The 27,117-nt window shown below is 43.5% G+C and overlaps 1 protein-coding gene across 2 annotated transcripts in view; it reads left to right on the top strand.

Moving 5' to 3' along the window:
* PTPRB (protein tyrosine phosphatase receptor type B) overlaps positions 1 to 27,117 on the top strand; it is a 63,102-nt gene that overhangs the window by 3,993 nt on the left and 31,992 nt on the right. Inside the window, exons 3-9 of one of the 2 annotated variants that reach the window (XM_038183780.2) lie at positions 6,315 to 6,553; positions 11,390 to 11,666; positions 19,712 to 19,990; positions 20,374 to 20,631; positions 22,140 to 22,403; positions 23,890 to 24,159; positions 25,890 to 26,150. In XM_038183780.2, the coding sequence (XP_038039708.1) occupies positions 6,315 to 6,553; positions 11,390 to 11,666; positions 19,712 to 19,990; positions 20,374 to 20,631; positions 22,140 to 22,403; positions 23,890 to 24,159; positions 25,890 to 26,150 (1,848 nt within the window). Of the gene's footprint in view, positions 1 to 6,314; positions 6,554 to 10,958; positions 11,274 to 11,389; positions 11,667 to 19,711; positions 19,991 to 20,373; positions 20,632 to 22,139; positions 22,404 to 23,889; positions 24,160 to 25,889; positions 26,151 to 27,117 lie in introns of those variants that run through there. The other variant, XM_038183781.2, reaches the window with a different exon arrangement.

Here is a 27,117-nt window from a genome sequence, read left to right as displayed (position 1 = left end):
GTATATAGTTTTTGCTACAATCCTGACCTAAATGACTCTGTGGAAATCACGATCAGTTTACATGTGTATCCCAGCTCTGTTCAGCCAGAGATCACTTTAAGTCTAGCAGCAGACAGCCTGTCTCACACAAAGCCACGGCTGATTCTGGCAGCTGGCTGAAACAGCTGACACGACGAAGGCTCGCCAGGTAGCATCTCCCTTGATTGAGATGGTGAGACTTCTGTTCTCATCATGTTCATGAGGAGATTATGGGCGGAGAGATGCACAGTCCCAAAAGAGCTAGGGCCTTCTTTTCAGCAGCAGAAACTTGGGGTCAGAGCTCCCCTAAGTCCAGGATCCAGGAGAAGGAAGAGTGAAAACAGGGAGGAGGAAGGCATGGAGGAGCTGGATGAAGGCAGGGTGATGAGGGAGTGGTGGCACTTGGAGAAACAGAACACACCTAAGGAGCAGGGCAGAAAACGAAAAGAGAGCTCAAACTCCTTGGAAGCGCAATGTGTCTGGGACAGAAGGAGATGTACATTCTGCATGTTAATTATGATAATCAAACAGTTGTTGGAAGTGTCCTCATAAAGATAGTGGAAGACCTAGGCAAAGTAGGGTTTTGCACACAAAGAACTGGCAGACTCGAAGGACTCTCATGCTCCTATTTTGTATTTGGAAGTATTAAATATTTGCACAGGAACTTTGTGCATAGTAAATTATGTTATCATTACAAACTACAGGCTGTGTTATTTGAGAGGGGCTAAGATCTTCACTTATGCCTGAGAAGAGCAAAATTTGTTGCATGCAAATAGCAGATAACCCAGAGCATCGCAAATAAAACACAACAATGCTGTTGTCACTTCTGAGAAGGGTGAGCAATTCTTACCAGTCTTTTTTGTTCTGGGAAGATTAGTTTCACTAAAATATGCAATTACAGATCAGAGGCAATGCCGTCTGGCACCTCAAATATTATCAACAAACTTCAAAACCACCGCAGACCAAAAATTTTTCAGTCAGTGGAGAATGATTTCAAAGAGGGAAAGGCAGATGCTGAAATTGACTCACTGAGCTCCAGAGAGTGACATGCAGCCTGTGGAGCAGTGTGGATACAGAAGGTGACATGAACTGATCTGTAATGTAATACTCTGTGCTGCATTTCCCTTCTGCTGTATCATAGACAGTTGGGACATCTCCTGAAGTAAGTGTAGCTGCAAAACCCTACAAGTGTGGTTACCGGGACTTAAGCCCCGTTCAGAAGAGAAGGTGACTTTGTGGAGGAGCACGGCTTTGTTATTCACTGATATGTGCCAGGTACTTAAAAGCCATAGTGGGATCTACAAAGACTACAAAGGCATAAAACAAAATAGACAAGGAAGTCTGAGCATGAGCTTACTCAGCTCACATCCCATTGCTCACATCAGTGGGTGGGATGGAAGGAAAAGGAGACCAGAGTAGTGCACGCTCAGAGCATGCTCCAAACAGCCGAGCAGCAATATCACAGACTCACAGATAGTTTGGGTTGGAAGAGACCTTAAAGCCCACCCAGCTCCTGCCCCCTGCCATGGCAGGGACACCTCCCCCCAGCCCAGGTTGCCCAAAGCCCCATCCAGCCTGGCCTTGAGCACCTCCAGGGATGGGGCACCCACAGCTGCTCTGGGCAGCCTGTGCCAGGGCCTCACTACCCTCTGAGGGAAGAATTTCTTCCTAATATCTAAAAGCAGCACCAAGGAAAGGTGGCAGACACACAGAAAAAGATGCAACTCCTAATATTTTTTGTGATCATGTTAGTATCTCTGGGCCTTCATTTTCCACACCTTCATTGTTGTCAATGACTACAACAATCCATCCATGGGTACATAACAAGTTGGGCTTTTGTATGTGTACCCTTTACACTTTTCTCCAGAATGAAAAAGACCAGGAAGAGCGAGCATATTCATTCTACCTTTGAATTGACTCAAAACATTTTTCCTAAAAACCATCCAGTTAAACCTGTTTTGATCTCCCTAAGGTGTTATTTTATAGGGTTTTGTAATTGAAAGAGTTTGCTAACATCTATGTGAACCCATGAAATACTAAGAAAAAATACTTGAATATTCTTTCTTTGGTCAAAGCAATGTATGGCTGACCATTTTTTCTCAGCTCCTTCTGGAAAAAGAAAGGCATCAGTGTCAGATCCTTGGATATAACTACAAATCCTTGCACACAATCCCATACCATTGTGAGAGAAGCTCAAAGATAAATGTGTTTTTACAGTTTCTAAAAAGAAATGGAAAAACCTGCAGTGTAGTCCAGGCCTTTTGTTTTGGTTAATTTTCAAAGTCTCTCTTTATTTTGCATGGATCTCTGTATATGGAGAGGGTTTCAACTACTACATATCTAAATATGAGCATCTAAAGAAATAATCTAAAGAGATTATCTCAGTTGTCTCGATATAGTGCTTTCATGCCGTCTGAGGTGCTCCATTCCTGACCTCTAACAGTGTACCCACAAAGACATCAGTCTCCCATCGGTCCTAAGAGAGCCCTGAGCAGCTCTCTCAGGTGCCCCAGGGCATTTCTCATCATGCTGGGTGTCCACGTTTAGACAACTGAACCAAGCCCTAGGTGTCTCCATAGTATCTACCTTTCTAAATTCTCTTCAGTAGAGACGTAATCCATGGAGTTTATGGGGTCTTGGTACCTCACAGAGACCAAAAATCCACTTCAGGGTGCGCTGGGGCTATTTGGAGAGTCAGAAATAGGGCTGATAGAGCTGTGGTATTATCACCATAGTTATCTGGGATGTTCCCCCAGTATGGTGCTGAAAGAGCCTCCAAGTGGCTGCTTCAGCATTTCAAAAGCAAGCAAGTACAGGGGCAGCTCAGGATTACTGCAGTTTCGACCCCTCTGACGTGAGATGCAAGCATCTCTAATCTCTACAACCTTTCAGATACAGAAGACATTGTTCTAAAGTAGCATATATTTTGCAGTTTTCAAAAGCACGGGGAAAGAAAGATCATTTCTTGTATTTTGGTCTTCTGTCACACTCCTGCAAGCAACAAAAAAATCCAAAGTGTATTTATATATATATATATATATATATATATATGTATGTATATATTAAAGAGAGCCTTTATTTTTTGCAGTCTATTTATGAGTTAGTAGACAGCTAGAAAGATAATCCATCTTCCTGCATGTACAGAGACCTTAAAACAACCCCTTCAAGTTTAAAATCTTGCTGTCAGCAAGTCAGATTCAGCCTTACGCAGCGTTTTGTTTTTTTTCTTATACAAGCGATATCTGAATCATTTGTGTTTCAGAAGCAATTCAGCCTCCATTTTCTGAAGCTGTTCTTTAAGGGGTGGGCAGACTGATGGGATGCAAGCAGTTTCAGAGAGCTGCCCCACGCTGGCTCACCCAAGTCTGAAGGCACCACCCCAGGTTCTCAGTACCAGACAAGTAACCAGGGATAGACACACGGCGCTCTTGCTCACCATGCATCCATGGCGTATGGATTTCCTTGTCGTGTAAGCATCCTGCTGCTGTGCAGATGCTGCAGTACGTCCCATGGACGAAATATGTGCTTAGTCGTCGTGCCATAATTTCTGCTGGGTGTGCTACTGGTGCTTACAGTGCAGTGATGATTACAGCTCACACGCTGTACATCATCCAGCCACCAGCGATCAGTGTCAGCTCTGCAGCCCTGCTCCCGTGAACAGTTTCATGAGTGATTTCCACAGAGACTGCCAGAACAACGTTAAACACTTGTGAGAAATCCCACTGTTGCAATTCCTGTGTACGTTGCTGATGTACAGACAGGAGGTGAGGTTTTTTCCTGGATAGAAATTTGTGCAGAAAAGTTGTGCAGAAATCTATGTGCTGGGATCTTGTAATACACAGTTTTCTTCCGTAAGTGCCTGCTGGTGAAGAAGGGATGTGAGGGCCCTTAGGCTAGGGCTGTAGTGGCTTTCCTCAGAAAGATAATAGAAAACCTCATTTGCTTGAAGTGAGGGCAGATTTGGACCCCATTAGTCCAGTGCAGCATGGATGAGAAGTGCTGGTATGTATACCTGAGGTTCCAGTGCTGTGCCCAAGTTGTTTCCATCTGCAGGTCGTAGGTTGCCAGCCTCTGCCTGGGGAGATCCTTTACCTTACAAAAAGGAGCCAGGTGGTGCAGTGACTGTTCATTCATGGGACCTCCTCGGGCTGGTGGCACATTTCTGAGGGCCACGTGTTTTGCTGCCAGTGGGGTTTTTGGGTCAGGCTCTCCCCTCGGCTCCTGCACCAGGAGTGCCACTTACCCACTGGATGCCAGCCCCATAGGTGCCTCTGGCAGCACCGTTGTCCCTTTTACAGAGCAGCAGCTTTCCTAAAACACAATTGGCACTGGAATGTAAGCGTCTTCCTGTTGGAATGGCTGCTATTTGTCTGTAAAGAAAGCCAAGATTTTTTTTTTTCCAAATGTGCTTTTAAGTTGGGTGTGTAAATCTATATTTAGGAACCTCGCTGCATGGCCTTTTTTTCCTAAGCGGCCTCTGACCACTCAGATGTCCTTTTTGTTAAAGCTATCTTTCTATCAGCAGCCTACTCCCTGCTGAAGCTGGAGATATCAGAGAGGCACGGAGCCAGCAGGCCTAATTCTGTCCTAGTCCTTGGGGCTGTCATTTCTGGTTGCCTACTGCAGACTTTCAGAGACCCCCAGCTAACAGGAGATCCCCAGGAACAAAGACCTGAGACTAAGCCTGGACTTGTGTCGGCTGAAGGGCTTACTGCAGTAGCTGATGACAACTTGAGCCGACAGACTCTTCTCCATCCTTTTGATGTGGGACATGAAGGCGTTGTGGTGTGGGACCACAGCAGACTTTGCACCGTAGGCACCCTGCGGGGGATTCGGCACATGCAGCAGCAGCAGCATGAGGATGATCACACAGTGTTGGAGCAGACCTGAGGGTCTGACAAAACCCTTTGCACTGTAGAAGGTTACTTTTTTTGTAGAAGAGAGAAGAATTAGGTCTATAGTATTGTTTTCAGTGCCTTGATTTGGAAAAATATTTGATCAGCAATTTTTGTAATGAATTGGATACCTGGTCATTTTTATTTCCAGAGAAACACAGTTAGATCATAACTGTGGATGTGAACGAGAGTACTGTGAGTTTCAGTAAATAATCACGTTAACACGCATATTTACACAAATACACAAAAAAATAACAATGACTTCACATAAGCTCACCCACCGATCCTTTGGGTAAAGAGGTAATCACACATCAGCCTGCTAAGACATAATTGCTCACCAAGTAATTACATTTGTAAGCTTCTGCTTCAATTTAACACAGTCATTACTTTTTTCTTTTCTTTTTGTCTTTTAGAGGACTTGTGAGCTAAAATTGTTGTAAATGGCAGGCAGCCCAGTGGCTCAGCAGCAAAACAAGGCTCTGTCATGCTGGAGACCCCAGTTCAAGGACAGACAAAGTGTCTTGGGCGCTGGGCCAACACACACGAGCGGTGCTGCAGCGATGGCAGGGCAGCTTTTTTGTGAGAAGGGGCCAGCGAGCGACTCCAATCGCTGAGCTGAAATGTGATGCTACCAGATGTAGAGGCCACCACGGATTGAACCCTGCCCTCCCAGCCACAAAGAAAGGATATTAAATGCATACCAATGGGGAGGAAGAGCCGTGAAAATGGGGAGGAAAAATGTGTAGTAAAATCTTTCCTGCGCTCTAATTGCAACTTTGGCGTTCTCCGAAGCATACGTGACTGAAAAAGCAAAGCCACGGTTATATTTGCAGGCACTTTAGTTCACTGATACCATTGTTAGCTGAACCTTGGGAAGGGAGCAGCCAGGGGTTAGCGTGGTGTCTGCATGGGGCAGACCTGAAATGCAAGAGAAATGTCCCATGCGGGTGCAAGAAACATCAGTATCTCAAATAAAGCCATGGTTTGAGCTTACACCAACAAGAGGCAGATGAGAATCTGTCCCATGTCCGTAAACCCTGGACTTTTTATTGGCCATGTAAAACTGAAATTGTGGGCTGTTTGGTAAAGCTGATGTAAGTTAAAAAGCAATGAGTGAAAACATCATGCTGCTAATGACGAAACACAGCCTTTGGAACCAGCGATGGACTGCTTTTAAAGTGAATGGTGTGAATGTTCGGGATATTTGTTCTTCTGTACTTTTCTTTTGCACAAAAGCTGATGTTGACACAAAATAATATTTGCACTGAAAGTAAGAAACTCCAGAGCTGACAGGTGCACTTAAACTACTTAGAAGCCTTTTCAACCCCATTTATAGGCACGTAAAGAACCGGTTATAAAAATGCAGAGCTGATTTTAATCACTTTCCTTCATTTATCTTAGATCTCCAAGATGCAGACACTTCTGTGCGGAGTACTACAGCCACATCCTCCCCTTTAAGCACTATCACCTCTAGGCCTGAAAGTCTGCCGGAGAGTAGCACGGAGGTGTTCATCAGCAATGTGACTGAACATGTCAGTAAAAAGTTAATTGAGAACCTCTACTTCGACCTCAAGTCTGCTGTAACAGAGAAACCCTGGATCCCAACAACTACTCCTCAATACCCGAGCACAACAGAGGAGGTAAGGCAGAGGAGTTATTGATTGATTTTTATTAAGCCTGCTCCACTCTGTGGAGCCTGATAGCTATTACAGGTGGATGCTTCATAGACAAAAAAAAAAAAAAAAAAAAAAAAAAAAAGGAAAGAAAGAAAAACAGCTGCAGGACTCAGCTTTGTTCTGTATTCTGATGGGATTCTTTGTTCATGCTGATAGTCCCCTTTGCTAGAAGTACAGCTGCAGAAAAAATCTTCCCCTTCCGTACAGCACAATCGTGGTGTGCACAATGCACTGGGAAAATCTCGGAGCTCCAGGGAAAATGCTCAGGATACGTGAGGAGCAATGGGAAGCTCACGGGTGTAGCAGGAGACACGGGAGCTGAGGTATCTGTTCCCAGTGACAGCCTCTGCCGCTGGTTTGTTGGGTGACACGAGGGTCTAGCTCTAAGTATGCTGTAAGAAACAGTCTGCTTTGTGAACTCCTTTAGGAGTTTTCTGTGGGCGAGTCACAATTAAGTAATTTGAGAACAAATCTGGTATCATCATTGTCAAAATGTCCACAGGCAGTTAGACCTAAAGCACTGAGGAGATCATTGGCCACTTTATTGATATTGACACTTGGGTGTTAGAGCTAAAAATCCCTAATTTCCCTGTAGCTTCTTGTCCAGGAGACCCCACAATGTACTGGGGTAGGCAAACGTGTCAGTGACTGCTTTGGGTGTCAGTGTTACCGTGGGTGAGACTAAGAAATATGTTCTGTGTTTAGGAGGGCTGTGGGATGGATTAGTCTTCAACAGGAGCTCATTCTTCAACGTATCCTGATTATTCTAAGGAAATCCTGTACATTCTGGTTCAAACCGCATCACTAGAGACTGCTTCAGACAGGGGGAGAGAAGAAGTAGTGTTACCCAGGACTATGCTGGCCAAAATTACTAACTTGAACATTTATGGTCCCTGTCACAGCATGGATTTCTCCATGCCTTCTGCTCATACACAAACCTCCTGCACAGAATATCTGTTTCCTCCAAATGGAAATACCCTGTAGAATACGTTATTACCCAAAGTGCCTCCAGCACTCCTACTGAAGTCCCAGTGCTGCTGGAGAAAAGGCGCTGTTTGCATTGAAGCTCCCACCTCCTGTGCTCCTACCCCAGCCCATCTCCTCATTCACACAATTTCCACTGAGCAGGTTGCTTAGGTCAAAGCTTCAAAAACAGATTCCTGATGATAAGCATGCTAGGCATCACCATTAAAAAAATAAATTAAAAAAATAAATCACAAGTATCTGTCCCTTGGAGCCTCCAACCAGGTCTGGACATTTGAATCTAGGTACTCCATCAGATACTCTGACATACAAACTGAAATGTTTTTGGCCTCCGTCTTTCAGCTTCCTTGTCCTTAGAGTGGAATTAAAAACATCTTTGTCAAGCTAGCAGAGATGTTTAAAAGATTAATTGGAGTTAATGTGGTACTTTGAAAACAGGTAGACTGATAAGGGCTGTTAGGAAGACAATCCTTCCCGTGAACTGCGTCTGCCCCAGGCCAGGTCCTCCTGTTTGTAGAACTAAAGCCTTGATGTTATTTGGCTGTGAGCATACCGGTTCCGAGGGGACAATGGTGACACTTCAATCACACAAAATGTTTGGTTTAGAGCAGCCTTGGATTTCAAGTAAAACTGCAGCTTGCACTTTCAAGCCCTGACAAAAGCTATGCAAAGCCCATTTCCTCTTGATTAGAGAGGCAGAGAGAGAAGTTGGTGTAAAAAAAAAAAAAGTCAGGAAACCTTGGGAAAGTGTCTGAAAGAGACCTCGGAGCCTGCTATTAGAGACATGTCCGGCCACTCCCAAAGCTCACTTCCACTTCTTTTTTTTTCTTTTTCTTATTCTTTTTTTTTTTTTTTTTTTAATTAGTTTCTTGGCTTGCCACACAGATCAGTAAGTGTTAAAGGCTGCATGGCTGTTGATTTGCTAAAAGCCCATCTATTCAATACCACTCTGGAAATAATTGCTCATATTATGTTGGCTATTCTATATACAGACATTGCCACCAGTGAATGATGGATCCCTCCTGTTCTATTCCAGTGCTGGCATGGACGTCTGTGGCAGACATTACCCCCAGAGCAGTCTTGTAGTGTATAATGTACAGAAGGAAGTCTCAAACCCCATAAAACTGAATTTTCCAACTATATAAGACGGTAGTTTTAAAGATTTTATGATAGTAGTAATAAGGGGAATAAAGTGGGAACTTCAAAATTATGGGCAATGCTGAGAAGCAGCAATATACCTTTTCTCCGCACATTATCTTATGTCAGCTGGAGAAGGCAGGCAGACATTTCCAAGAATCTTGAAATTTCACTTTTGATAGGTTAAATTTATTTTCTCAATTCTGTAAGTGTGCACAGACTTGATTTTTTTTTTTTTCTTTCATGTATTACGTCTACTTAACTAATTTACACCTATGTGTCTGAGTTATATATTTCAGGTTATGGATATGCATTTAAAAGTCCCTAAAATGCAAGCTCCAATTTTCCAAGAAAATGCAGCTTGCTCTGAATATTCTCATTTTCAGAGAGGAGTCTGAAGTGATCCAAACATCCTGATAAGCCTTCATATTTTCTATTCTCCAGTGCTGGGAAAGTGTTGATACAGTTTATGCCATTAGATCCCTAAAGCACAATTGTCTAAAGATGGTTTTATGCTGCAAAAATCTTTCAATTTAAGCTGAATACAAGACACTTTTATAGTTTTAGTACCAGTTTACATCCAATACACACACCTTGTGTTTTCTGTCAACAGATTTTTTACCACTGTAATAGCTCTTAGAGGTACTCCTTTTGTCTGAAGTATGTAAAACATTTCTTCCAGGAGAGATCTTGTTCTGCAATGGGCTTGACAATGGCATAATAATCAATATATATTAATGACATCAAGTAAGATTATTGATCCTAAAGTTATCAGTCATCCTGAGCCTTTGCAGAGTAAAGCGCAGTACTCTGTGCTGGGTCCCTAGGACGAGGCATGAAACTCCAAAGACCAATGAAGCTTTCCACAGGTCTAAGTCACCACTCGAGGGTGCCGAGACCTCTGGTTTCTGAATGAAAGAATAAGAGCTAAACATTTTCAGATATTTATATCTTGTTTGACCGATTAAGGGCCCCCCAAATCCTGCAGTAGCAGTTCCCTGAAAGGCAGAGTAGCCTAGTTAAGTGCTAGCACCTTTTCTCCCTAAATATCAAAATGGGGCAAAAGCAAAATAGGGATGGTACTGAATTTGCTTGAGATGCTGCTTTTAGAAGTTAAACTTCTGTGTGCATCTTGCAGGACAGAAAGATGCAGAAAAGTGCCACTCCCGTGTGAAGAAAGTAAATGATGAATTCCTCCCCCTGTATGCAGCCACAAATTTACTCGGTAGTTGCTAAGTTATCGCTTATCTGAGTATCTGATGGTCTGAACCAATTTTAGCTGTGTTTCTCCTCCATCACCCCACCCTGCATACACATGCATAAGAGCTTTATAAGGCTGAAAACTTAAATAAAAGGAAATGGGTGTGCATGACAGGAACGGAGAGCTGGGCCGCAGCTAGAGCCGAATTTGAAATTGTGCGCAGCTTCTTGTGTGCTGTCTAAAAACAGAGATTTCTTTGCCTTCGCTGGTGTGTAATTTTAGTTTGGGAGTTATTCCGGGGAATTGTTTCAAGGACAGAAGTTGATGCAGAGCAAAACAAAGAGCTTGGGCGCTGATACACGACCTACTCCTCTCTGTGCATAGGTGGTGGCGAGTGCTGCCAGGGCGCTCCTGGCCTCATGGCTGTGGTCACGGTGTCACAGGGAGCGGGCAGAGCCCTCGGTGGTCCACAGCAAACCCCACACGCCCCTCGGGCTGCCAGGTTGTCCCACAAAAAGACGCTGAGAGGGACTTTTGGGGCTGGCTGGGGTCAGCAGGAGGCAGGGCAGGCGTGAGGAGCAGGGGCCGTGAGGCGCGGGGCGTGAGGCGAGGCGGGCGCGGGGCGAGGCGCGAAATGGCGGCCGCCCCGCCTGAGGGGGGCGAGGGGCGAGGAGCCCCCCGGGGGGCATCAGGAGAGGGAGGAAGCGGCGAGGAAGGAAGGGAGGGAGGGAGGGAGGTGGGAGAGGGGGGAAAGCCGGGGGGGCGCAGCGAGGCCCCGGGAGGAAGGAGGGACCGAGGGGCGGCCGCGGGGGTGGCGCCCCGGGCAGGAGGGCGACCCTCGCCCCGCGGGGACCCGGGGGTCGCGGCTCGTCCCCGCTCCGTGCCGCGGGGCGGCGCCGCCCCAGCCCCTCCATTCCCCCCTCACACCCCCCTTCTCCTCTCCCCATCTTCGGGCGGCGAGGAAATCGCCTTTTGATTGCGGAAGCCCGGCCAGAGGGCTCCGGCGGAGTCAGCCCGGGTCAGAATGGCAGCGTGGGAAGCGGCGGCCGCCTCCCCCGCCTCCTCCGCCCCCCTGCTCCTCCTCAGCCGCCGCCGGCCGGCCGCCGGGCAGCCCCCGCGCACCCCCCGGCCCCGGCCGCCGCCCCCCGGCGCTAGGCGGGCAGGGAGGGAGCGAGGCAGGCGGCCGGGGCGTCCCGCGGCGCATGCAGCAGGCGGGCGGCCCGGCGGAGGGGGCGCCCCCGGGACCCCGCCGGGCGCGCTCGGCTTCTCGCCCCCCTCCCCGCGGGGAGCGGCTGAAGGCGGGCGGCGATGCTGAGCCATGGAGCGGGGCTCGCCCTGTGCGTGGCGCTGGCCCTGAGCGAGGTGAAGCGGGGTTGGGGGGGGGGGTGCGTGGAGGGGGGCAGCGCTCGGCGGGGCGGCTTCGCGGAGCGCCTCCTCCTCCTCCTCCTCACCGCGTTCCCCTTGCCTTCTCCCCGCAGGCCGCGCTGGGGGAGGCGGCGGGGTGCAGCGCCAACCTGACGGAGCAGCGGGTGGCCGGGCAGGGCGCCTGGCTGCGCTGGAGAGCCCGCGGCGCCGCCTGCAACTTCAGCCTGAGCGGGCACTCCGAGGACGGGCTCCCCGCCGCCTGCCTGCCCGCCCGCAGCAGCGACGGCTCCTACGGCTGCAGCCTGCAGGGCTTGGAGGCCGGCACCTGGTACCACCTCCGCATCCAGCCGCTGGCCGGAGGGGAGCACACGGCCGTGTCCCTGCAGACAGGTAGGGCACGGGGGCGGGGGTGGCGCTGAGGGGGTGTGGGGGGGTCCCGGAGCCTCTGCCGGGGGCTCGGGAGCGGGTGTCTCGCTGCTCCGTGCTGTCCGGCACCGTTCTGCTCTAAAAGTAAGGCTGAAGCTGCTTGCATGAAGTTTCTGCCCTTGGCTCCGAGTGCAGCCGCTGAGGTGCGGTGATGGACAGCAGCATAAATGCCGAGTTCGGATGCACCGCTTGCTGGCAGACCCATTTCCCTGCAGAAGCCGTACAAGTACAGTAAATAAAGGATAAGTTCAGAAAAAGTCTAGCGGCAGATCTGCTGGCATGAGAGCTCTATGTTAAGCTCATGTCACTGGATAAAAACAAGTAATAGTTTCTATACAGTGATTTAAGACCATATCATGCATCACGCCAATTGTTTTCTGTATTGATGACCTGTAATTTGAAAATTGGAGGAATAAATCAACCATTATCAGAGCGACAGGTATGAATCACCATCGTTCCTGGGCATTAGAGTTATAATAATGAACACTTGAGATGAGGTAGAGGAGAAGAGAGAACCTTAGACCACATTTTGAATTAATGTGTGGTCATTTATACAGTAGTTTGAATATGCCATTTATGAATTATTGGTACATAGATTTTTGCAAGACTGTAAGATGATAAAAGTGAATGAAGCAACTACTGATTGGAGTCATGTTACGTAGCTAACGTCAGCGAAAAGACTGATTAAAGTACAAGTTGACATACTGCAAATTAGTTGACAACACTTGAAGTGTGGTTTGTGTTTCAGTTCTGGATAGCAGAGATTAGTCAAAGCAAGAAATGAGAAGAGAGGAGCTTTAGAGGTTTGCTTCAAAGACAGCTAGCCAGATTGGGCTGTGGTTCCTCACTTTCCTTGATTCACATCTCTTGCATTGCTTGATAGTATTTAAAATACACAAGTAGCTCTAGAATATGACAGTTCTATTTTTTGTTTCTAAAGAATATGTAGGGTTTGTTACGCCTCTCAGCAGCCAATGTTGTATTGTCGATTCCATGCATTTCAATGCTGAACGCGGTCCGGTACCTTGTTCCCCTGTATGTTTCCACTAGGGGCAGCATTTTAAACCAGTTTTTTGGGAACTCTTCACCTGTTCCTTTGTGACATAGTGTCAGTAGTTTTGCTTTATGATCTACAGAAACTGAGTGTCTGTAGGTGTATGTTCCTGGAAACTATCTGGTGAATACGGAAGTATGAACAATATTTTCAGATATATTGTAAACAGAATTTCCACTGATTGGATGGCAGCGGAACTGAGCTATCGTGAGCCATCTAAAAATACGATGTCTGACCTTGCTACTTGGTGAGGTTCCCTTCCTGAGCAGCATGTCTTAAGAAAGATGGGATAAGCTGGCCTTTGGAGGTGCCCAGCTCGTTCCACCGCCTGGGAAAGGAGCCTCGGTTAGACTAGGCACCTGAGGTTTTGATGGTTGAAGTTAAGTGAGAGGAATCCTACCTCACATTTACTTTTGCAAAATGAGCTTTTGATCGTCTGTATTGCCTTGACACAATAAATCTGCACAAAGAATTTCATATATTCGCATTTCATTGAGAAGCTTTAACATTTTCCTCATATTCAATCCCATTAAAATCTTCATGTGCTTATGTCTGTTGGAAGTTCAGTTTTTCATCACATTTCTTATATAAAGTGCTGGGCATCTAAACCCATAAAATCTGAAATATTTTGTCAAGTTTTGAGTGTGATCTGATTAAGGACTTCTGGTGAAAGTGATGGATAATGCATATGAACAAGCATACTGCATAGTTACTGTTACAATGTAAATATTTGGAGAGAGCCTAATCCTTAACTGAATTTGGCCTTTTGTGTCTTTATTTTGCATTGTTCTGCATTGTCATAACTACGATTTTTTCTGTGCTATGTATAAATTTGATATTTTAATAGAGTGAGTGTGCAACTTGCCAGACTCCATAACTCTTACATAATACCTCAGCGAATCTTTGAGTAGAGAAGCGGCTTCTGTTGAATTTAGGGATACAGATAACTGAAAACTAATAGTGGAGGAATAGTGATGCAGTAAACCATGATGGTCCACCAAGATGGAGTCTGTTACATCTATTTACTCAAGAAATTTTGACCTACAAATTACCAATCTGAAATGTTGAATATTTAATCCTCTCAAGGAGACCTAAAATTGGTCCTCAGAAACGATGGCAAATGCAATCACATATGCATCGTATAAGCCAGGAATACACAGACACGCAAACATGCATGCAGTGTTGGTTTTGCTATTTTGGTAGAATAGGAAATGAAGAAAAGGCTGATAATACCATTTATCACCTCTGAGCTACAGTTAGATTTTCCACTGGAAACCTGAGATTACAGATGTTAGTGGGCACAAGTCTGGATATTTAGTTTATTTCAGGTTAATATTTGCCATTTGTTATGCTTTTAGCGTGCGTATTTATATGTCTGTATAAATATCTCTATATATCTATAAAATCATGTAACTAGTCAACGTGCTTGACATTCTAACATCAGAACAACACATGCACCTGCTGGTCCTTTCTTGTCTCCTTTTTTGATCTCAATAAAACTTTCTGTGACTAAGAGCTACTACAGTATGACAAAAAAAAAAGGTAGACTTGTGTCTTTCTTCATTTCAGAGAAAACTCTTTTAAGTTCTCAATTTTCCAAATGTTGGTGCATCACCATCATTATATTTCAGTAGTGTATTTTCAGTGAATGATTAGATTTTTTAAAGTAAATTTCCAGTTGAAAAAACAGTAGCACATGAACATAATCTAATTTACAGCTAAATTTATGAATTTCAATTCTGAATTGAAATTCAGAAGTAAAACTGGTCTTGGGAGCCATGGAAAAACATCTTGAGAATTTCCCTGGTTTCAAATAAATCTTCTAAAATAGGCCTAGAAGCATGATTTTCAACATTGTTTTCTAGGAAAGTGTTGCAATGATATATTTTATTACTGCTTGATCCAACCTGCCTGCACTGAGAGAACTGACAGATAAATAAAATTTTACCGGAAAAATTGCAAAGTATTTGAATGAAAAGAGGTTAATAATTTTATCATCTAAGACACAGACTGGCAGGGTATTCTTCCATTGCACCACGCAACTGTAAGTGCCAGAAGCGTGGCTTGGCCATGTGTTTGCTCCTGTAACTTTCAAATTGTTTGGGATAAATCTGATTTATTAGCCATCTGTAAGAACAACTACTGTGACGTGGCTCCAACAATAGTCTGTATAATCCTATGATCCATAATCATGTAATAATTATGATCATTGTCTCAAATGCAGAGTATAAAAAGAAAATAAATGACAATGTAGGTTGTTATAAAGAATTTCTGTTGCATATCATCCCAAAGAAATGGGCATTTGTACTTAAAAATGGTGAAATCAAGCCCTTTGAATTAATTTTCAGAAGAGTCCTTGTGAAGTAGGCCCTGTTCACTGTTTTATGAAAAGGGAAAATGAAGAAAAATGATTTAGTAGGAGGAGAGCTGAGGCTGAAGTCAGGAATTCACAGTCTTCAGACTGTGTTTGGGGGAACTGTATGAAACTGTATATCGTTTCTTTAGAATACATTTATAGCACCTGTGCACACAAAACAGATTCTCCCAAAAGTCAAAATGAAGATGCGGTGTAATTAAAGCAACATGAAACCTTCTGGAAGAGAAGACCAGGAGACATTAATTCATATGGTATCAAATGGTATATAAATATCTTAGAAAATATTTTATTTCTGTGATATATCAGTGTTGTATTGTTGCCAGCAGAGACTTGTATAACAATGTAAATGGCTTTTTAAGTGTTTGTTTCCATCCAGGGCTCTTTCAGCCCAGGCACTTCCCAATCTCATTGTTCCTTTGTTCTAACGGATGTACAGAGCACTGAGTGTTTTGTTTTCTGGACCAGATAGATTAGATAAAGTCTGAATTTCTGAACTTCACCTTCCAGGCACGCAATACTTTCTTTGCTTAATGCACCTTGGAAGACAGATTGCCTAGGACAGTATAAGCACTTCCAAAGATGTAGGAGGTGTCTTCTTTTGCGGAATTTGACAAATAATGTGGATTACAAGGTTGATTACTTTTGCAGGACAAAAGAACAGTCAACCTTATTCTAACTTTGTCAGGATTGAACTTGACAGTTATCATGACCCTTCGCTGGGTATTAGTCAAATTAAAACTGTTTCAGCTGTCTGTGCATCTGACCATATATAGTGCTGAAATTCACTTCTGACTGACAAAGTTTGACCTTTTCTGGTTAGAACAATTGCCTTCAAGGCACAAGTTTATACCCCTGCTATTCACTTTTGCCAGCATAATAGCCTTTAGTGACTTCGTGTATGTTATAGGTGGAGCTGGTACTCAAGCCCATTGTTAAGATTTCCTGATGCTTTTCATTAAAACCTCCTGTTTCAATTGCTGTAACTGGGTGAAGTTTTAACTATCTGGCCTGAAGTTTGATGTCTTTGACTTCAGTTTAATTTATTTATTTATTTATTTATTTTCCAGTTTTAAGCAAAAGTAGCTTGGCCTTAAAGAAGGAGGTCAAGAAAAGAAGAGAGTTACTCTTCTTCATTAATTTTATTAATTTATTTTTCATCCTTTTTTTTTTTTTTTTTTTTTTTTGATCACCAGAGTCTTTTTGGTCCAAACCAGGAATCTGGACTTAATCAGAAAACTAGGTTCAAGGGGGGTATTTTTCCCCTGAAATTCCTGCTATAACTTCTTGACAGAACATACCACCAAAACCTGGCACTAGTACATCTCAGCACAGTTTCATAGGAGGGAATTAGACCTTTGGAGAAGAAGAGTTTAAAAGGCTCCTAGCCCTGTGATTCCCCTGTCACTGTGTTCCTGGGGCTGACTGCGATCTCGTACTCTTTCATCTGCCTTGTTCAGGGAACAGCACAGCAGTGATTGCGTTGGAAAAACAGTCTTGCTGTTCTGTTTTTTAAGGCACTGCTGACATGGAGACCTCACTTACCAGCCTGTATCACAGGATCACATAACAGCTGAGGTTGGAAGGGACCTCTGGAGGTCATCTGGTCCAACCCCCACACTCAAGCAGGTCCATTTAAAGCAAGTAGCCCAGTTCTATGTCCAGGTAGCTTTTGAAGATCTCCAAGAAAGGAGACTCCACAGCTTCTGTAGGCAACATGATCCAGTGCTCATTCACCCACACAGTAAAGCGCTTCCTGATCTTTAGACAGAACCTTCTGTGCTCCAGTTTTTGCCCATGCCTCTTGTCCTGGCACTGGGCACTACTGAAAAGAGCCTGTCTCCGTCTTCTTTCAACACTCCCTTCAAGTATTTATGGACATTGGTAAGATCCACCCTAAGCTTCCTCTTCTTGAGGCTGAACAGGCCCAGCTCTCAGCCTCTCCTCATAGGAGAGGTGCTCCAGGCCATTGATCATCGTGGTGGCCCTGCGCTGGACTCTCTGCAGTAAGTCCATGCCTCTGCTGTACTGGGGAGCCCAGAAGTGGACACAGTGCTCCAGGTGCAGCCTCACCAACACTGGGAAGAACAGAAGGATCACCTCTCTTGAACCTGCTGGCACTAATCTGCTAATTTTTGAGGATGCACTCTACCCCATCATCCAGATGACTAATGTTAATCACTGGGAGATGTTAAACAGGGCTGGACCCAGTACTGAACCCTGGGGTACTTCAACTAGACTTTGCACCACTCACCACTGCCCTCTGGGCCCAGCATTCACCTCACTGCTCATCCAGCCCATACTTCAGCAGCTTCTTTATAAGGATCTTATGGGGAACAGTGTCAAGGCCTTACTGAAGCCCAGGAAGACAATACCTGCTGCTCTCCCCTCATCCATCAGGCTGGTCATGTCATCACAGGAGCTTATCAGGTTGGTCAGGAATGACTTCCCCTTAGTGAATCCAGGATGACTGCTTCTGATTTTCTTCTCCTTTATGGGCCTGGAGATGGTTTTCAGGATTAGCTGCTCCATCCCCTTCCCAGGGACTGAGGTGAGGCTAACCAGCCTCCAGTTCCCCGAGTCCTTCTTGCCCTTCTTGAAGATAGGAGTGACATTTGCTTTCCTCCAGTCTTCAGGCACTTCTCCCAGTTGCCATGATTGACAAAAGATTTTTGAGAGTGGCCTTGCAATCGCATCTGCAAGCTCTCAACACTTGTGGGTGCATCCCATCAGGGCCCATGGACTTGCGAATTAATGTCCAGTTTGCTCAAGTATTCCCTGACCTGAGCCTCGTTCACCAGGGGGAAGTCTTCCTTGCTCCAGCCTTTCACCTGGTCTCTGGGACCTGTGATTCCTGGAGGCCAGTCTTGCTGATAAGACTGAGGCAAAGGAGGCATTTGGTACCTCGGCCTTTTCACTGTCCTGTGTAACCAGGTCTCCTGTAGCAGGCCTGTATTTTCCCTAGTCTTCCTTGTGTCACTGATGTGCTTGTAGAAACCCTTCTTTTTACCCTTGACATTCCTGGCCAGATTCAATTCCACTGGGCTTTGGCTTTCCTAACTCCATCCCTGGATGCTCTGACAGCATCTCTGCATTCCTCACAGGAACCTCTGTAGGTTTCCGTTTTGTGTTTGAGTTTTTGTGTATGGCCAGGAGCTCTCTGTTCATGTAGGTCTCATGGCGATGTATCGCTCCTGAGCTCGGAGCAGGTCATCCTTGAATATTAACCAGCTTTCCTGGGCTCCTCCTCCCTCCAGGGTCTTATCCCATGGGACTCTACCAAGCAGATCCTTGAAAAAGCCAGCGTCTGCTCTCTTGAAGTCCAGATTCTCAAGCTTGCCTTGCACCCTCCTCACTGCCCTAAGGATCTTGATCTCCACCATTTCATGGTCACTGCAGCCAAGGCTGCCCTTGGCGTTCACATTGCCTACAAGGCCCTCGTTGTTGGTCACATCGAGGCCTAGCACAGCACCTCTCCTCCTTGGCTTCTCTATCACCTGGAGAAGCAAGTTGTTTTCACTGAATTCCAGAAATATCCTGAATTGCCTATGCCCTGCTGTGCTGGCCCTCCAATAGATAGCAGTGGCTGAAGTCCCTCAAAGGACCAGGGCTTGTGAACACGAGGCTGCTCCTGTCTGTCTGTAGAGGGCTTCATCTGCTCAGTCTTCCTGGTCAGGGGGCCTGTGGCAGACCCCTAATATAATGGGAGTCTAACTATATAACCATATATATTTGCATGAAGTCTTGTGAGTGATGAAGTACCCATGGAGAGTACAAACAGCCACAGTCTTTTCTTTTGGTCATCTTTTGTTTGCCATTTCTTTAGAGTGTATGATATTTGCAGGTCATTTTACTTGAGAGCTATTTACTATAGACCGTAATGAACACAAAGAGTTTCTCAGATAAATAGCTCTAATTAAGTTATTAAATTGTTATTAAATTCTTTCCTAAAAGCTTGCCCAGTGTACTGTTTGTTTGTGTTTTTTAATTTCTATGAACAATACTACACCAGAAGAGAAGCATGCTTAATCTGTTTGAAGTAGTTGAAGTTAATATGAAAAACAAAGATCTGTGGCACTTGAAACGGTGTAAATGCTCATGCCCATTAGTGATAAAGTGTTCGGTGTGAGTGCTAGGAAATGAAAGCCACTAGTACCATTGTATCTATAAAGCTATGTTTCACTGAGGCATTGAGTGTAATCTTTTTTTTTTTTCAATGTTTGATGTTTCTTATTAGTCGTTAACTGTTTTACTGTCATCAGATTTCCAAGGTCACGATTTACATCCACAATTGGAAGTGCTTTTCCAGAGGGGCATGTGTATGTATGTACACATACGCACAAGTAACATTGCTGAACTCTGCAGGAGTCTCATGAAGGCAGATTCCACTGATACGATGTTTAGAAATGGAAAAGACTTTTTGAAAAACATTGACCGTATGATGATGAAAAAGGAGAGTTTTAGAAGTTTTTTTAAATGTAAAGTTTTTGAGCAATGTAAAGCTTCTTTCAGTCCCAATGTAAGAAATATCAGCTAGTTTTCTGTCTTATTTTGTATTTATTTATTTATTTTTAACTACAGATCCCTTACCACCATCTCATTTTGAAATTAATAAGGAGAAAACTACATTCACCAGCTTACAAGTTCAATGGGACCGTTCCTCAGGAAAGGTGGACTTATACAACCTAGTATTATTTGATCACAATAACACAAAGATACAAGAAGTCTCTGTACCAGGAGGATCTCCAAAAACAGAAAGCACTTTCACCAGTCTAATCCCTGGGAGTAAATACAATATTGTCCTCACTGCAGTTGCTGGAAATAAAAGTACCCCAGAACTTCACATAAGTGGATCTACTGGTAAGACTTCTTTGACTCATCAAATGACGACTTTGTTCATTTAAGTAAAACCACTTACAGAATTCTGCAGTTCTGCATTTTGAAACTAGCAAATATGTATTTCTTTTACCTTGAAATATATATATATGTGTATATATAAGTATCTATTGACAGATAAAAAAACAGATATAAACAAAGCATGACTGACTAACATGAAGAGTGATTTGCTAAGAACGGAGGAATGTTTTTATGACTTATTTGGCCATAAATATGAGGTTAGGTTTTCACTAACCCTAAAAAAACTCAACATAATTGAAAAGTAAATCCGTGCAAAGTTGCAAAATTGTGGAGATAACCACTAGACCTTAAACATGTGTTTTGTTTTGTTTTGTTTATTCCAACAGTGCCATCTCCTGTGAAGAATATTCAGGTCAATGTCAAGACAGACACTATTCAGGTTTCATGGTCTCCCGGCTCTGGGCATGTGGATCTATACAGGGTGGTGTTATTGGATAATGAAGTTCCAGTTCATGAGATTCAACAAGAAGATCCTCTGACTACTTACACTTTTTCTGGACTTACAGCAGGGCACATGTATAACCTTTCTGTCATAACCCAGGCTGCAGGATTGGAAAGCACCAGTTTCCAAATAGTTAGGACAGGTATGATTTCAGAATTTGTCACAACAGAACAAGAAGTCAACGCTATAATCTAGCAATATTACAGGACATACTTAATGATAAATGGATCATGTTCCAAATGTATCTTCCCAAGTCAGCGTCTAACTTACCCTTGGCAGGTGTTTCTCTCAAAGGCTGTAGAGGGAGTTACAGACACCGTGACCTAACTTAGCTATCGAAGTTATCATTAAAGTAAAGTTAGCTGCTCAGTTAGCTTTTAAGGTGACTGCAGCTAACTTAGCTGCACTGCTTAGTGTAGGCTGCTCCATCAAGTGTTTAAATTGATTAACATTTTGAGCCCAACTCACTGGTATCACAAGTGCCCTATCTGTGACATAGTTTCATCTGATTGCTGTATCAACTTTGTTAGTGAATTGAGACTGTATGTAGTCCGGTTATTTCACAGTATTGAAGTGGGTTTAACTCCATGATTCTTATTTCTCTTGGTTGCAAAATAGCTGCACTTCTGAAAAAGAAGTGGAAAAAATGTAGAACAGGTTAAGGGACTTTAAAATTAAACACCTTTTTTTTTTTTTTTTTTTTTTCCTCCACAGAGAAGTATTGATTCACAGAACCAGAGTTTTAGAGATCATTTTTTTTCTAGCACGTTTTTCAGAATAGAGTTCTCTGGTCATAGGGTGAAAGATAGGATAACATCCTAGTAGAGCCCAAAAACATACGTGTGTGCACAATCAGGGTCATGTCTCTGCTTTTTTAATTTCTGGGAAACAGTAGGCCCCGTTTCTCTTTCAGAAATCTCACCATGTGTCCATAATTTAATATAAAGTGAATGATATTACAATGTCTGGGACACAGAGATGAGTGCTGTTGTCACCTGGCACTAGTTGTTCTGGGGATTATACCCTTATTCCATTTTATTTCTTCAGAATCCTTGATTTCTTCCTCTTGTGGGGTGCAAAAATGTCTCACAAGTTTTCCCAATATAAAAGCATTCCATCTAGCTTCTGGCATGATGCTCCATTTCAGTACTTGGAGTACCCCTAGCCTGCAAATAAAGATATTAAGAGGTGGTTATACTTTTCTTTTGATGAGGAGTTAGATTAAATGAGCCTTATTCCAATCCCACTGATGTAAGCAGAGCTTTGATGGTGCTGTAGTGTTCAGTAAAATCTGTGCAGACACCCCCATTCTTAGTAGCATGTGCCTTGTTTGGTTTATGGTCAAAACAACTAGTGCAACTACAGACATGGCTCACAGGTTTTCTATTCTGTGAAGTGAGAGTGGGCAGCATAACAGGTGCCACCTCTGGGGTAGATTACTTTAAGCGGGGCTGAGTTCAGTTGCACTGTGCTCAGGCTTTGCCCTTTTCACCAATGATACGCAGTCATTCATACTCCATCTTGTAACAAAAAGCAAAATTTAGTTTAATTTATTTAAAAGCACAGCTTACTATTGCAGTTTGGAAGCAGTAAGTCTCATATGTTCTTTGATTGAAATATTTTATTATCTTTCTTACTGTCTTTTTTTAGCCCCAGCCGAAGTCTTAGATTTGACAGTGACTAACGATGACAGCTTGGATACATTAAAAGTTAAATGGAGAAGACCTCCAGGAAACCTCGATTTCTATAATATCACTCTGTCTCATCTTGGATCAGTTAAAGAAGTCAAAACTTTACAGCCAGCGGACACAGACACCCATTTTGACAAGCTAACTCCAGGACGTCTTTATCAGGTTACTGCCCGCACAATCAGTGGTGAACTGTTTACTGATAAGATGGCAACTGGCAGGACATGTAAGTCTTCTGCTTCAGTAAGAACATTTTAACCAATGCTATTTTTGCCAACTCTGGCCTTGTAGAAAATCATTGCAGGAGACAAAGTGATTTGGACTCCAGGCAAAATAAGCTAAAGAGCACAGTATCGTTCCGGGAGTACCCCTTCCTGACTCTCTGGCAACGGTTAATCTGGCAGTCAAAAGCAGTTACAGCGTAGTTTGGGAGCAGGAAGCAATAATGCATTTTGGGACCGTATAGTTGGGTGAGTCTGTCATGAAAGTGTTCTATGCTATTCCACTTCTGACAAACTTTATCTTGAATTCAGCTCAGCATAGTATATAAAATGATTTACATTATGGGGAAGTCTGTATGTAGTCAAATTGTTAATGGAGTTTTAAATAATTTTGCAACTTCTGATAATATTATCCCTCGCTCTAAATAAGAAAAGATTAGGTCTCATATTTCTTTACTAAGGAAGGCAAGTGGCAGTCTGGGTAAAGCTGTGTTATGTTTTATTTATCGTCTTTCTAAAGTATAATTTCCTCTCAGGCAACTCTTGTATGAGTTCTCAACTTGAGAAACCCTGGCATAATTCTCCCACAGCATTACTGGCCACGGAGACATTTCATCTTCTCCACACCAGCTTAACCCAGGTAGAATTTAGATGGGAGAAATATAAAAGTAGTTGAAGAATACACACATAAATCGTTAATAAACTCAGAGCCAACAAATACCAATTGTGTGTGTGTATGAGAGAGTATTTATTTTAGAGAATATTCATAATTTGCAACTTAACCCATGTGAAAGGCAGGAATATCTTTGGCATATCTAGCTGCAATATCATATGCTCAGTGCAATATCATGTGGCTGGAAGATGCGTGAAAAGCCATAAAGCCATTCAAGTCCAGTAAGTAGAGAGCAGGACCAGTTTATGTATGTTGGTTTTGATTGCCTTAGACTACTATTAAAGACCTTTAAGATTATCTTTTCCATTTGAAGGAACAGCTTCAGGTCCTCACTTCAAACTCAGTGCCTTGTATGTGGAAGGGACTAGGACATACAAGGCCTTTGTGGCAGAAGCTGTCAGGCTTTGCATTTCTGTTGTTGAGACCGTAATTTGGCCCACAGTGTCTGAAGTTTTGGCCTTAGCTTTGAAAAAATCATTGACAATTTCTATGTGAACTTAATTGACTCCAGAAAACAGCTGGGGAGCTAACTGAAACATTCAGGACGCATTCTGGAGGTGCATGGGGGAGATTTTCCCAACCCTAAGGAGGGTTCTCTATTTCTGATGTCAGAAACCAACAGTCAAAAAGTGAGTGAGTGGTGTGTGGGAAAGAGCAAAATCACCTTCAAACTGAACTACAAGACACCTGATGGTGCTGTAACTGATTCAAGTTCTCCTACAATAGCTATGCTGTGAGGCAGGTTTTGCCAGTGTCCAGGTATGTCTTACCAGAAATACCCCACTTCAAAATTACTCTCCCAATCTCTCTTATTTCAGATCCCCAGAAAGTTTCTGAGCTGAGAGCCGGTGGTGGTGGCTGGCTGAGGTCTCTGCGAGTGAGCTGGCTGCCCCCTGCGGGAGACTGGGAGAGGTACCGCCTGCTCCTCTGGAACCACTCCGCCCTGGTGCTCAACACCACGCTAGAAAAGGAGGCGACTGAGCACCTCATCCACGACGTGGGCCTCATTCCAGGCAGGCAGTACGAAGTGGAGGTCGTTGTGGAGAGTGGCGATCTGCAGAGCAAGGCTAGCTGCACGGGGAGAACAGGTGAGCAAGTGTGAAAATACAAAACTTGGCTCTGTGGACAATCAGAAAGAAACAGCACTTGGGAATCTACAAATAAATTTCATTTTATTATTACATTAAAAAAGAGCTCCCTTGTAAGCAACAGAAATAGTTATTTTAGCAGTTCTGTGAAAATTTTCAGGTGTTATTTTTGTGATAAATATCTTAATGAAAGTTTTGGGAATTACATCACCGTTCTGTCATGACTGAGGCATGACATTAGATGTACAAAATTTCACTGTTACATATTGTAGCTGGTTGCAGGTATCCTATATAATTCTTTAAGCAGGGCAATATAGAGCTTCCTGAGTTGTTGACCAGTATGTTCAGTGGCAAACTGGTTTCCTTGTCAGCCTGAGTAACATAGTAATATAATAACAGTATCAACAGCATTAACCAAAGCTGGCTGAGGTGCATGTTTGCATGACTCTTCCATAACATCACATTTCTTGTTGCTGAAAGAAAATGGGGTTAGTTCAATTTAGCCTTTCCAGAGGAAATCCATATGCACTGCAGTGACATTAATGGAATTTTTTTTTGGGAACATGTCAGTCAAAGCCACATCTGATTGCTTCAAACTTAAGAAATAGTTGCAATATAATTGTTAATTGTTCTGCTCTGTGAATATAAAAAAGTGCAGTTGAGAGGACCAGAAGACTTGGAGGAGAGGAGTATTTGGCAAGGATCGAGGCAGAGCCTTATCTCACTGGAGAACATGTGCTAAGATGGGACCACCCTACTTTATCCTCACCCTTCCTGGTGGCCACCTTTCCTGCTACACCCTTACCTGTCACTCCCCGAGGGTTTTATTTTGTTAGTTTTGCACGACAGAAGGGCCAGTAGAAGCTGAAGTTTTCTCTCACTTCTAGCCAACTTGATCAAAGCAGGGCAGACCCTCATCTCGCTTACTTCAATGTAAATTACAGATAACTTAAGCTCATGGTGATAGTTTTAATGGACACAGCTAAGAGATTGAACGTGGTCAAATAAATAATATATGGCAGTGGGTGTATCACTATTGTATATGACCTCAGGCAGATACATAATGTGCGTGTTAGGAAGCATAGGGATTAGTCCCTTTTCTCACTTCATTTTCTTTTATGTCAGCCCGTAGGCTTGGAAAGTGAGTTGGATTTCAGCATAACGGAGACAAAATCGGATCAGGGAACTCAGGTGACAGAAGCTTCTGTGTGTGCGTGCACACACACACATGCACTGATAAAAGTTTGAATTCTTCTTTTATTCCACTGTAAATTTGGAGTTTCTCTCAGCTTCACTGAGATACAAACCAGTGCAAAATCAATGTCACTCTGAGCCTGTAATTTACATCCTTGTTTGTCACAGCTAAATTGACCTAGATGTATTTTATGGTACAGATGTTTTATGGCCCTGTCTAGCACCACAGTTCAAGAGAGGGCTTACTAATTTCGCTAAATTTCTATTCACACTAAAATCAACTGGAATCAATTTAAACCTAAGTATTGCGGCCATAATGCATTACTGAAGTCTGCTGCTACAGCCCCTTATTTGAAAGAGCAGCAGAAATAATAGATTTGTAAGATTGGCTTCCTAGAGGAAGGTAAAGAATGTCCTCTTTGCTACAAATACTCTGTTGCTGTCACATTTCTAGCTTGATTCCTTACAGCAGCTTGAGATATGCATGTGTGTTCACTACAGAGTCATGTTCTTGTGATATTTGTGTACTTTTACAGCTCCCGAGCCTGTTCTCCAGCTCCGTGTGAAGTATGCTAATGAATCCTCACTTAGTGTCATGTGGATGACCCCCGTTGCAGAATGGGACAGCTACGTGGTTTCACTGGGAGACAGGGATCTTACTGTCATAAAGAAAGGGCTTGCAAAAGAAGCTAAAGAATTTACTTTCACTGACTTGGTACCTGGAAGGAAATACACAGCTACCATCACTACCATTAGTGGGATATTAAGCAACTGGACTTCAGTGGAAGGAAGAACAGGTACTATTTTGTCAATCTATTTTGAACTTCATTTCTGTTAACTATCAACAACTTTGCTTGCTTGTAGTGAAAAGAATGAACACGGTGTCTAAATATCAAGAGCCTTGAATTTATGTTTGCTTCCTCAGTAGAAGAGTTACTTTTCTGAGTCTCTCATTCCTAACTCTCAGATATCTTGCAGTATTTATTTAAAGTTTTGGAAAAAAGTGGATATGTAATTCTCAGCAAGATTGCTTTCTGAAATATTGTGTCATAACTGATAAATCTACATTAGCATAAGATTCTATATATGAACAATTTTTACTGCGTATCTTAGGGAAGGTCACTCCCTTGATTCAAAGCATGCATCATCTGGAAAAAAACACACAGGAAAATGTTGATTTAGGGCGAACATTCCAAGGTTGACAGACACAAAACATATGTGACCTTGCAAATGTATTTTGAATCTCTCTGCTCTTCTGATTTCAAAATCTGTATCTGTTACTTAGAATGATGACTGTGACACGAGGAAAGTCCCATTCCCACCCCCTACAGGGTGCTAATTTTGTGCACGTGTGCAAGTTTTAAACCATATGTATTTCTTTGCTCTGCTTGACTTATGCATTCTCCAGTGCATACGAAGTCTTGAAATACAGCTCTGATCTGGCACAGCCCACAAAAAGAAAGAAGTTTCTAGTGTATGAATCTAATCATGCCTATGCCTTGACAGTGGTCCTTACTGAAGTGTTGCAACTCCTTCCAAGGCCTGAAAAGTTTGACTTAAACTTTCATTTCTCTGGTATGTGATTAAGTAGCTGGGATTTCACTTCCTGCTGCCTTACACCCCTTTAGGAGCCCTGTTTAGGCATAGGAGTTACAGTGGCCCACTTTACTAAAATGAATCAATGCCTGAAACCACATCAGGCAGGGACAACACGCCAGCAGTGCATTCAAAGCGACAAAGAACATAAATACATCTGAATATAGG

Source organism: Anas platyrhynchos, chromosome 1 (assembly GCF_047663525.1).
Source record: "Anas platyrhynchos isolate ZD024472 breed Pekin duck chromosome 1, IASCAAS_PekinDuck_T2T, whole genome shotgun sequence".
Lineage (NCBI taxonomy): Eukaryota > Metazoa > Chordata > Aves > Anseriformes > Anatidae > Anas > Anas platyrhynchos.
Note: the sequence above shows the minus strand (reverse complement) of the source record. Positions and strands in the feature narration are given on the sequence as shown.